General features: G+C 35.3%; 2 protein-coding genes across 4 annotated transcripts; one reads left to right on the top strand and one right to left on the bottom strand.

Annotated features, from left to right (window-relative positions):
* The first annotated feature begins 519 nt into the window (after window positions 1–519).
* LOC133782171 (protein ROLLING AND ERECT LEAF 2-like) lies at window positions 520–5,494 on the top strand. 3 transcript variants are annotated; one of them, XM_062221381.1, is made up of 5 exons: window positions 520–628; window positions 2,041–3,597; window positions 3,704–3,918; window positions 4,039–4,262; window positions 4,412–5,494. In XM_062221381.1, the coding sequence occupies exons 2-5, from the start codon at window positions 2,196–2,198 to the stop codon at window positions 5,154–5,156; spliced, it is 2,586 nt and encodes an 861-aa protein (XP_062077365.1). In that variant the 5' UTR covers window positions 520–628; window positions 2,041–2,195; the 3' UTR covers window positions 5,157–5,494. The 3 variants fall into 3 exon arrangements, with proteins under 3 accessions (XP_062077365.1, XP_062077366.1, XP_062077367.1); XM_062221382.1 differs by lacking the exon at window positions 520–628 and having other exon boundaries at window positions 883–3,597; XM_062221383.1 differs by lacking the exon at window positions 520–628 and having other exon boundaries at window positions 883–3,597; window positions 4,039–4,274; window positions 4,393–4,695.
* Window positions 5,495–5,601: 107 nt separating this feature from the next.
* Window positions 5,602–9,619, bottom strand: LOC133782172 (mitochondrial outer membrane import complex protein METAXIN). Its single transcript, XM_062221384.1, has 6 exons — window positions 9,301–9,619; window positions 7,795–8,129; window positions 7,589–7,665; window positions 7,362–7,422; window positions 6,751–6,910; window positions 5,602–6,112 (listed from the first exon to the last, which is right to left on the bottom strand). The coding sequence occupies exons 1-6, from the start codon at window positions 9,461–9,463 to the stop codon at window positions 5,928–5,930; spliced, it is 981 nt and encodes a 326-aa protein (XP_062077368.1). The 5' UTR covers window positions 9,464–9,619; the 3' UTR covers window positions 5,602–5,927.
* Window positions 9,620–12,686: the final 3,067 nt, after the last annotated feature.

The following is a 12,686-nucleotide window of genomic DNA, read 5'->3' as shown; positions in this document are numbered from 1 at the left end:
TTTTAAAAAAAATTGGAGACCTCTGCTGATGTTAACCCTTAAAAAATAGAATCATCATGTAGTATAATAACATATCAATATTCTCATTTAACTATCTAAGATATAATAGTAAATAATGTCTTACCAAGACTCTTCTTCGAGTGCTATGCACTAATCGATTCCCATCAGTCATACTCAAGTCGAATTCTCCCGTGAACCTTTAAATAGTAAAAAATAAATAAAACTCAAATCCAAAACGATTAAAAAAAATTGAAGTTTTTTTAAAAGAAGAAAAAAATTTGAAATAAAACAAATGTGAACAAACAAATAGAGCGTGGCAATGTGGAAATTGGGAGAAAGATGGGGGTCAAAAAGAGAAGAACCTGTCATATTCGCTTAATCTCATCTCCTCTTTGTTCTCTTCACTTTATCTTTTTTTATTTTTTTATTTTTGAGTTCTCCAACCTCATGCACTTTAGTTTTGTTTTCTTTATGTTTTTATTTATTATATTTCTCTCTCTCTCCCTCCGATTTTGACCGTTGCTTTTTCTCAACGGCTCTCTCTCTCTCTCACTCTCACTCTCACTGTGATCAAGCGCTCATTCTCTCTCTCCTCCATTTTCTTATTCTCGCCCGCCACCATTCCCCGGTACGTTTCTTCGCTCTCTTCCGTTCACTCCATTTTTTTTGTCCTGTAATATACACACAAATATATTCTGTAAAATCTTTGTTTAATGCAGATAATATTTTATTTTGTTTTTTTCTCATTATTTTTTCTTCACCTACTTCTCCTTTCTCGTCTCAACCATGGCAGAAATTTTAAGCATTACAAATTAAATTATTATTTTTTAATTGAAGGAATAAAATGGTTTTGTATTATTATTATGCAAGCCAAATGTGTTTTAAGTTTCTTTAGATAGTCTTCTTTTGGCTTACTTGGTTGCTCTGTTTTTTCCCCTTCTTTCTTCTGATGTTTATGAGTTTTTTTTTTCAATATTTATGTCAGGTATAAGCAGTAAATATAAATGGAATTTTTTCTGCCCTTTTTTGAATTCTTTTTGTTATGAATTATCATTTTTTTTTTCAGAAATCATATACGTTATAATAAGCTTCTCTGTTCTTTCTTGTGAACTTCTTTTTATGTAATATTATATATAGTTTCTCAGTTTTTCTGACCTCGCAATGGGTTTGTAAATAAGCGTATAGTTTCATTTCAAATTTTTCAGATGATGTGCCGTTCAACAATGTTTTTTTTATATGTTTAAATTTGAATTACTCTGTTTTTTTCAGAAATTTATTGAAATTCCCATATTTTTCCATTTATGTCTTCAATTTTCATAATAGTTGTTGGATTTACCATATCTTTGTTCTTACATTTATATCTAGTTATTCTTTTACTTTCTTTTGTTTAAATCTTTTCTTCTTTTGCCATGTTCTTCCTCTCTTACTACTTTATACAGAAGATAATAAATAATAATTATAAACATATAGAAAGTTGACATACTTATTTAGTTTTACCCTTCACATTTCTATGAACATTCATTAATAATATCTATTTTGTTTTTATAAACTATCTCCAAAATAATTAATATATATTATTTATATGTGTGTGTGGTAAATAATACTAAAGAATTATCACATTTTCTTGGTTTAGGGAGGTGGAGTTATACCTTATTCCAAAGTTTATGCTTTTATTCTTTTTTTCTCCCTTTTTTTGGGGGGCTATTTTTCTTTTTCTAAGTTGTTGAATTCTTGCCTTGTTAGTGTTTTTGCCAACAGAGAGAGACCAATGCAAAGTATCAATTTTTTTTGTATGTGAACAAGAAGTTTTGTTCCCTATAACTCTATTTGACTTCTTTCGAAAGGAAAGCACCTCCAAATATTTTTTTAAATACCGTTTTCTTAGCTAAAAATCTACAAAAAGATGTGGGCTTGAGCCATTTTTTAAAATTTTATTATTAAAACTTTTAGTTTCTTAAGAGTCTCTTTATTGTTTCCTTTCATATTTCTTTCTTTGTTAACTAACTTTAAACCCTGATTATTTCTTCTTTCTTAATCCAGCTTCTTCACCATATCCTTATGAATCTGGACAGAAATACACAAGAATACCCATGTTGTGAATTTGGTTTTGACTTGAGCCTGAAAAATTCATAGTCTCAAAAGAAAATAAGTTATATATTATCAAGGAGAGTTTTTGGGAAGAAGAGAGAGAGATAATGGGATGTTCTACATCAAAGTTGGAAGATGAAGAAGCAGTTCAACTCTGTAAAGACAGAAAGAGATTCATTAAACAAGCTGTTGAGCAAAGAGCAAAGTTTGCCTCAGGACACTTGGCTTATATTCAGTCTTTGAAAAGAGTTTCAGCTGCTCTACGTGATTATATTGAAGGAGATCATAATGAGCCTCATGATTTCTTATTAGACACCTTTATAACCCCACCTTTCACACCAGTTAAGAAAACTAGTCCTGGTTTTATATCGATTTCTCCGACATCTTTCGTGCCAGCTCAAATCCAATCCCATCCTAGTTCAACTATCAAAGTTAACTACCTAAGATCAGGTGGGAACCGGGCTGTTTCTGTTGAAGAAAGGCCACAAACACCAGAAAGAGTTCGAGTGGAAAGTTACCCTCCAATGGAGCAACATGGTTTTGATGGTTTTTTCCCAATGCAATCTTCTTCACCAATGAATCCTTCTTCGAGTTTTTCTTACTCACCAAACAGGTCTAGTAATCTCCCCCCTCGTACACCAAATAGGCCTAGTAACCTAAGATCAGGTGGCAACCGAGCTGTTTCTGTCGAGGAAATGTCTCAATCACCGGAAAGAGTTCAAGTGGAAAGTTATCCTCCAATGGAGCAATATGGTTTTGATGGTTTTTTCTCAATGCAATCTTCTTCACCAATGAATCCTTCAATTTTTTCTTTGTCACCAAACAGGCCTAGTAATCTCCCCCCTAATTCGCCTCAAAATTCTCAGTGGGATTTTTTCTGGAATCCCTTTTCATCTTTAGACTACTACGGCTATCCAAATCGAGCTAGTCTAGATCAGCAGCATATAGTTATGGATGATGACATAAGAGGTCTAAGGCAGCTCCGAGAAGAAGAAGGTATTCCTGACTTAGAAGACGATGACAATGAACAAAAAGAACTTGAACAAAATGCCAATGTGATAGATGAAAGAGCTAATTCTGATATGAATCAAAACATAGAAGATGAAGTCATTGTTGAAGATATTGATGAGAATGAAGAAGATGATGATGACGATGAAGAGGAAGAATCTGAGTGCGATTGCGATTGCGAGTGTGGGAATGAAACTGAGCTTGAAACTAGAGGACAAAACCAACAACATGGGAGAACAACCACCATAGAGGTTTCAAGGTCTCAAACTGCAAGACAAGTGGTTGAAACCAGTAATCAAGAAGTGGCTGGTGGTGGTAGAGAAGGTAAAGATGAGACACCAGGTTTTACTGTTTATGTAAACCGAAGGCCTACAAGTATGGCAGAGGTAATCAAGGAGCTAGAAGATCAGTTCGTGATTGTTTGCAGTGTAGGAAATGAGGTATCATCAATGTTAGAGGCTAACAAAGCTCAGTACTCGTCATCTTCTAATGAACTCACAGGTTTTTGTTTTTCTCAATCTAGTTTTTGCTCACTCAAACACGACATAATATTATTGTATCTTCTTTTATGTATGTTGTTCATTTATGAAAGAGTTTCCCCTTTCAGTGAAGAAAATTTTGAACCCGGTAGCACTGATTCGGTCAGCTTCATCTCGGTCATCTTCCTCAAGATTCCTAGTTAATTCTTTGAGTTCCTCTAAAGAGGAAACTGAAGAGAGCAGCAGCAGTGACTTCTCAGAGGAATGCATGTTTTCTGGGAGTCACCAGTCAACATTGGACAGACTATATGCTTGGGAAAAGAAACTGTTTGATGAAGTCAAGGTATAAATACTTCTAAGTTTTTCTAAACAAAATTTAATTGTGTTCCCAAAACTAGGCATAATAATGCATTGAATCAGTGCATTCTTTCTACTTTAATTTTTCATGTTTAAATTTTTTTAGTCTGGAGAAAAGGTTCGAATAGCATATGAGAAGAAATGTAATCAACTGAGGAACCAAGATGTGAGAGGAGATGATCCTTCTTCTGTGGATAAAACAAGAGCAGTCATTAGAGATCTTCATACTCAGATTAAGGTTTCAATACACTCAGTTGAAGCTATTTCCAGAAGGATAGAAACTTTGAGGGATGAAGAATTGCAGCCTCAACTTCTAGAATTGGTAAAAGGGTATGTATGTTTGTAACTCACCATCTTAGTCTTGTCTTTTTCTACCAGTAATATCATACAGAAAAATCCATATTCAATTTTGTTTCAATTAAATTTAATGAATTATGACCATATACGCAGTTTTTAAAAGTATACCATTAACTCTCCAGGTTATCAAGAATGTGGAAAGTAATGGCCGAGTGTCATCGGTCCCAAAAGCGGACCTTAGACGAAGCCAAACTCTTGCTAGCTGGAACACCATCAAAACTTGATTCAAGGAAGCACTCCTTCATGTCGGTTTCTGACCCTCAGAGGGTAGCTCGTTCAGCTGCCAACCTTGAATCAGAACTTAGGAACTGGCGAGGATGCTTTGAGTCATGGATTGCTTCTCAACGATCCTATGTGCATGCTCTCTCAGGCTGGCTCCTTAGGTGCGTCCGATCAGATCCTGACACCTCGAAGATCCCCTTCTCGCCACGCCGCTCAGCTGTAGCCCTTCCCATATTTGGACTTTGCATACAATGGTCGAGGTCCATGGACGCTTCCAGGGAAGCTCCTGTACTGGACGGCCTTGATTTCTTCGCAGCTGGGATGGGATCACTCTATGCTCAGCAGCAACAAAGGGAAGATTCCTCAAGACGTGTACATCTTGGCTCCAAGAGATTTTCTGAGGAAATAATCACTGGGAATAACATGGAGGTTGTGGAGGTTGGAGGGGGGGATGTAGAAGATATCATGACTGCGGAGAAAATGGCTGAGGTTGCCATAAGGGTGCTTTGTGCCGGGATGTCAGTTGCCATGAGCTCACTAAGTGAGTTCTCTATTGGTTCTGCCAAGGGGTATGCTGAGCTCATCAACCAATGGGAGAGCGCCAAGTGGCCACCCCGCGATCAACGGGGCAGGGTTGGAGTGTAGTAGCATTTTTTGGGGGGTGTCTATGGGGAGTAGTCTCAAAAATGGGGTGTCAATGTAATTAAAGAAAAAAGTTTAACTTATTTACAGAATGTAGCAGCTGATGAGATTTTAGCCAGCAGCCTTTTTTTTAACTTATTTACCAAAAGGGGTGGTAGCTTAGATTTTTTTTTTTTTAGGGCGAGGGCCATCAACTTTTAATGTTTTTTTTTTTGCCGAGTATGATAATTATTGGCAAATAGAATAGGAAATTAGAAGAAACTGAAAGTACAACTGTCTGATGTTGGACAATGGTTACTGTACACAGAAATTTAAGAGAGCAAATTTTCATAATTGTTCAATGCTTGCCGTAATAGCTTTATGCATGAAATAACTATTTTAACATACACACAGAAATATGAATGAGCTTTATGCATGAAATAACTATTTTAACATACACACAGAAATATGAATGAACATTCAACCATTTGGCATTCCTCTAAAAGTTTCATTCCACTCAAATGAAATATATAATGTCAAAAAATGTAATTGTAAGAAAACCTCCTTATCGAGGATTATTCACCTACATAATCAGGCCCCAGCCCAAAGTACAACCCGCAAAGAAGTGCTCCAAAAAAATTTCTCATGAGGATTTATTCTCCAAAATTTTCATTTGGGTTACAAAAAATGAAAGTACAGACACGTTGACATTCATCAGGTGGCTAACCTTGGATGGTTAATTGCAGAAATGAAGTTTTTTGAATGTTAAAAGAGCTGGTGAGATTGTAGATTGTCTCAGTCATGGATGTAGCCTTCATCATCTTCATCAAGCTCAACTTCAACATCATCCGGTCTTCCCATAAGTGTGAGGAAAAGTAAAACTGCAACCAGTTGTGTTGCCAGGAAGTACTTGGCTCTTCTTTTAAAAGTCTTCTCTTCATTTGTTTTTTCCTTTTTCGGTTTACTTTTGGGCTTAGAACCTAAAATGAATTAGAACATTATGAATAAAAATAAGAATCACCAAAATGAATTATCATTTGGAAATTTTTTAGCAACAGCCCATATCCATCAAAGTCATTAGTTAAGGTGTTAAACATTCAACAAATTACTTCAACACGGCAACAGAAGCTAGAAAAACGATCAATTTCCTGCAGGGTTCAATTTCTACAAGAATCCTAAAATGGAACTCTATCACTATCAAGTTGTCAAATACTCCAAATTAAATTTAGAACAAGTCAGTAACAAGGAAAAAAAGAATGTTTAACTTAGAAAGTATTTTGATCCAAAAGAATTTTATAGCTGAGTTTACAACCAACAACACCAATGAAGCTAAATTAACCAAGAAACCAATAGCATCAACTAAGCAAGCCAACTTTGCCTCTTAATATCAGCAGGAACTCATTCTGATCCAGGGACACAGTACTCTGAATCATTCATGTATTCAGTTGTCACATCATAAATCAGAAACCTAGACGTTATAAGGGGAGAAAAGAGTAATAATACCCAAACAATTGTACCAATACAGAAATTTCAGTAAACTCCTATGGTAAGGCAGTCAGCCACATTCAGAAGAATTTAGGAACTCTGTAAGCATATATAGTATACAGAAGTGTCTTACTCTTGCTAGGACCTTTTTTGGGATTTGACGATGATGACTCAGCTTGAAAATGTGGAACAGAATATGAAGGACCAGTCTCGACAAACTCAGCCTTAACCCTTTCGACATACCTTACAAGATTACCATGCTCTAAGAGTTTTTGCCGCAGTACTGACATCTCCTGAAAAAAACATAATTATAGCACATAAGATTGACACACTTAAATTCAATTACTAACATAATTTCAGTACAAGAAAACTTTCCACCAGTCAACATGCTTAGATTAAGCTCAAGAAATAACACTAAAAATGACTATTTAAAATTACAATTATTTGCCAATATGCAATAGTAAGTTCTACCTACACGTGCTGACAAATCATGCAATGATAAACCCCCACCACAAGTGGGGGGGGGGGGGGGGGGGGGGTGACACAGGGCATCATGATGCCTCAATCAGCCAACATGTTAGCCACATCCCCGCAATTTTATTGTACATTTTAATTTAGTCAACATAGACACAACAGTTTTTCTCAACTTCACCTTCAAATGATATCTAAAAAAGCCTAACCATAGAATCATTTTTTCATGAAAACAAATATTAAGCTTTATATTAGTTAACTAAATTGGCTCACAGGTAATGCTTGAAGAACAATAAGTGCCTGCCCCAGAAAGATGGCATCCAAACTTGACGGCCTGCAAGGAAAGCATCACAGGTGAGACAGCAGTTCTTCCCCCTTTTTTTTAGTCTCATCGCATTACAAGTAAAATAGGTAAATTTATTGTTTAAGAAAAAAAACCATATATTTCTGACATTTCCTTTAATTTAAATGATACAAGTTGGAGCATATTCAGAACAGACCTGTTTTCAAAGAGAAAGTCCTGATCTCCTAACCTAGTTGACAAAGCTTCATATGCAGTGCCTGCTCTTCTATAGATCTGTTCATCAATAAAATATTTATTACAACAGAAAATAGTACACTTGCCTTTTACAACAAACACATAACAAAAGGAAGGAAAATATATGAGGGTGTGGCAAGATAAGCAAGCAACTAAAAAATATAAAACCTCTTCTTCTTTTTGCTCAGCATTGTCTTTTGAAATCCCAAGTTGCTGCTTCACAGTATGTTTTTGTTTCAGGAACAAAACCTTTCCAATTGGCCATGGTAGATCAGAAAAATATATCGTTTCAGCAGAACTACTATCACTCCCTACCCACAATTCATACGTAACAGCATCAGCAAGCCAGGAGCTAAGCAATGCTTTAGTAGATATCCATTCAGGAACAGAGTCGAGTTCAGTGTCCAGGTCAATAAGGACATCTCTTTTTAATCTCTCAATGACTCCACCCTTCTCATTATTATAGGCTACGTAATCACCAGACTCAATGTAAGGAATTTGATCTGACAAAAAGAATTCAAACAATAGTGATTGTTAATAGTTATGTTCATTCAAATACTTGTCATTAAAAAAAATTTCCTACTCCATCGCAAAAAGAAACAAAAAATGAAAGGCCCAGAAAAACCATAAAATCAAGTGTGAAATATCTACCAGTCCCCTCCAAAAATGAATTGAGAACTTTGTCTCTAGCATACTGTGTACAAACTAAGCGCTGGTATATCATCTAGAAACAAGTGAGCAGAAGTATTAACGGTCATACAAAAGTTACAAAACCATATAGTGCTTAACAGTGGACTCAAATTAAATGTTATGGTCATGGTACTTTGCAAGCTCTAAAACCAGGGTTTAAAAGGATCTCAGCAAATGTTCACACTTACAAGTAAGAAAGGAGATGCACTGAAAAAACATCAGACTACTGCTACAAGGTGCTTAACAGCGCACTCAAATTTGAGGCTATAATTGGTAAAAATCTTAATTCATAACCCAAGATTCCCAACCTTGTACAGCCATCAGGGAACGGATGCTATTTAGGGAAATCATGGTCATCCAGAGACCTTTCAGTCTTTGCAAGACCATACATACTTCCATTGTTTTTCAGCCAAGCCAACCCAGAAAATAACAATAGTTAGCTCCCCAAAGCCCAAAATCTTGGGCAAAGATAATGTACTTGTGATCCCCCACTTCTACAGTGAAGTTATTAATAAACTGTTTATCTCTAGTCCTAACACAACAACCCAGTTCAAATTGATAACAAATCCCGGAAATGAAATCCCAAATATGTTCATCAGGCATCCAAATGAGATGTTAAAACGCAATATATGGTATCTTTTTTCTTCCTTCCTATTAGTAAATATAAGTTAAAATAAAAAGGAGAAACATGAAATTTTTCCCTCTCTCCAAAATAAAAAAATACAAAATTTTCCATAAACCCTTTACACAAAATTGAAAATGTCAAAGAAATTTATACACAAGCACATCATTTTCAGTTCAATGAAAAAAGAACCGACAATTTGAACTGTCAATAACAAATTTTAAAGAAACATATCAGGAAACAAGTAATTCAATGAAAAGATATACATATAATGCTCAATAAAAATCGCAAATAACTACCATAGCAACATATACATATGTAGACAAACGAAGTGGAAAAAGAGAGAGAAAGAAGGAAATTACCAGAGTCTGGGAAGACAAGGTTGAAATCTAATTGAAATGGGACATTGGCGAATCTGAGGTACAAGTAAAGAGGCAAGGAAGAAAGGCAAGCAGTTGGGAGACCGAAACAGGGTTTCCTCACCACGAGAGTGTAGCTTTCTCTCTCGCCCACTACACCTTCCATACTACACAAGTTCGGGAATCACAAAATTGAAAAAATCATTAAACCCTAGGTAGGGTTTTGGGATTGGGAAACTCAAGGGACTGTTATGACTCTAGTCCTCTACACAAATTAATTCTCCACAAAACCTAAAAAATGACCAGGGATGTGATTGAAGATGACAAAAGATTCGGGTTTTGGGTATTTTGTCAAGGGTTTTTGGGTCCAAGTCAAAAACAATTAACAATTTTTTTTTTTTTTCACTTGAGTTAATAAAATTTCTTACCTATATATACAAATCAGATATTTGATGCATAAATATCTAATATTTTATTCTTTTTCTATTAAATATCTAATTTTTATGATAAAAATACACAATTTTATTTGCAGCAAAAATACTTAAAATATTTTTTCAATACCTCTTCTGTTGGACATGTTAAGTGTTGACTCAACAGATATGTATCACTTTGTAATTTATGTATTCTTGTTATCAAAATATATATTTAAAAAAAAAAAATTATGTATTAATTTAAAATGTCTTTTCAATTTATTTTTCTAATTTAAAATATTTAAAAAAAACGAAATGGACCGATTATAGAGTAACAAATGTCTGCTTAGTTAATATGCTTAACAATTCTGTTATTTAAAATCCCCTTATAAGCTACACATCTTATATATTTTACAATCTCAACAAACTTACAATAGAAAATTAACCCAAACCATTTACAGTTACAACTACCCCCTTTAGCCTCTATCAGAACAAAAACACTATATATAAAAGGCAGAGAAGGAAAGAGATCATCACATCAGTAAAAGTTCTCCAAGATCCGTGAGCTATCTCCAAGAAGTTCCAGAGAAAAGAGAGTTTGATCTCATGAGGGTTTCATGCAAAGAAAGAAAAAGAGTGATAGTTAGAGAAGTGTAAAAATAAGAAAAACAGAGAGAAAGTAAAGGAGATCAGAGTTTTGAGGTTACCAGTCAAAGTGTGTGGCTTGGATCCTCATTGTTGTACCAGAAACTTTGTCAATAGTGCTAATGACTGAGTCACACCCCTGAGGCGAGCTCGACGAGGAAGTAGCCATTTTTGGGCGAACCTCGATAACTACTGTGTTTGGTTTTCCTCTCTTCTGTTTTCTCTTATTCTCACTTGAATTTTTCTGGGCTGTTTTCATTTTCTGGGTTGTTTCATTTTCTAAGTTTATGAACCTTTGCCCTAGAAGTTTCTCTGGTTTTTGAGAGAAGAGTGTACCCGAAGAAGACAGATTGATTTCTTTCTTTTGAATAAATGAACTGACCCCTTTTTTTGATTGACAGGTTTTATTACAGAAAGAAAATAAAGGAGCATCGTGGCACTTTCAGAGCCATTTGTTTTTCTTGAGTTAAAAAGACAATACTAACCCTTTATGTGTTTAGTGCTTAAGTGAACTGGTGTAGGGTATTTCAGTAAAAGAATCCTACAGTGGTATCAGAGCCAGGTTTGGCAAGGAGTTTCAGTTCACTGGAGTAATCAAGAAAGCAAGAAAGACTGGAGGAAGTTGATCCTTCAGGGGCTGTATTCAATACAGAAGACTTTGTGGATATTCCACTGACTGATCCAGCTGAAATTTCTGATTCTTTAACTAGTTTAATTTCAGATTTTTCTAACATGAGTAATATTAAGATTGACATTGATAAGTTTGATGGTTCAGGTGATTACAGGATTTGGAGGAGAAAAATAAGATCTCTATTGGCACAACAGAAACTACTGAGAGTTCTTGAAGATCCAATAGAGTGGCCTGAAAATACCTCCAAGATTCAACAAGAGGAACTCTTGGAAACAGCTACTGGGATTATTATCTTTAATCTATCATATGCAATTATTAGATTAGTAGACAAAGAAGAAACCCCTGCCAAGATTTGGAAGAAGCTTGAAGAGCAGTTTCAATAGAAGTCACTTACTAACAACATATTCTTGAAGGAAATGATTTTTGGTTATAAAATGAGTCATTCAAAGACATTGGATCAAAACCTAGATGAATTCCTAAGGATGCATATTGAGCTGGCTAACTCAAGAGAGAATGAGGCTCTAAGTGATAAAAACCAGGCTATCATTATTCTTAATTCCCTACTTGAATCCTATAGAGAGGTTAAGACTGCCATTAAATATGGCAGAACTGAAATCACATTGGAAGAGGTGATTTCAGCTCTGAAATCAAAGGACTTGGAGATGAAAAATGAGAGATTAGGGACATCAAATGGGGAATTAAATTTTAGTCAAGGAAAGCCTCAGCACAAGAAACCATATCATAATCACAATCGAGGCAGAAGTCAACACAGAGGACACTCAAAAGGGCCAAGCAATAACAGAAGCAGATCTAGTTCAAGAGGGCCATCTGATCCTAAAGGGTATTTCCATTGTGGAAAGCTAGGGCATATGAAAAGGGACTGCTACATTTGGCAAAGAAAGAACAAGTTCAGATTGGATGGACAAGATTCTGAATCAAACAAGTCAGATTACCATTCATCTAAACACAAGACAGAACACCAATCTGCAAACTTAAGTGAGGGATATGATAGTGGTGAAGTCTATGTAGCTGCTACAACATTCAAAGATGATTGGATCCTAGACTCAGGTTGTACTTTCCATATGACTAATTCTAAACAATTTTTAATTGATTATAGGGACTCATCAGGTGGAAAAGTCATTTTAGGCAACAATCAAACATGTCAAATTGAAGGATCAGGAACAGTAAGTTTCAGAATGTTTGATGGGGTCACTAGATCACTAACAGGTGTAAGGTACGTTCCTAACCTTGCTAGAAACCTAATTTCAATAAGTGTTCTAGATGACATGGGTATTGTAAGCAAAATTGAGGCAGGTACCATGAGACTAAGTAAAGGAGCCATGACCATCATAAAGGGACACAAACATGAAGGTTTGTACTACTTACAAGGAGAACCAGTAACTCAGTGCAATAACACAACAGCTCAAGAAAATGAAGATAAAAAACCTATACTGTGGCATAGGCGACTTGGGCATATCAGTGAAAAAGGGCTACAAATTCTGAGTGAGCAAAACCTATTTGGTAAGGATAAAGTGAGTAGTGTTGACTTCTGTGAATCATGTATTCTTGGTAAGCATCATAGGCTAAAATTTAGCATTGGCACACACAAAACAAAAGAAATTTTAGAATATGTGCATTCAGATTTATGGGGTCCAGAAAAGTTTTCTACACATGGGGGTTGTTCCTACTTTATGTTTATAATA

Source organism: Humulus lupulus, chromosome 6, assembly GCF_963169125.1.
Source record: "Humulus lupulus chromosome 6, drHumLupu1.1, whole genome shotgun sequence".
NCBI lineage: Eukaryota > Viridiplantae > Streptophyta > Magnoliopsida > Rosales > Cannabaceae > Humulus > Humulus lupulus.
Note: the sequence above shows the minus strand (reverse complement) of the source record. Positions and strands in the feature narration are given on the sequence as shown.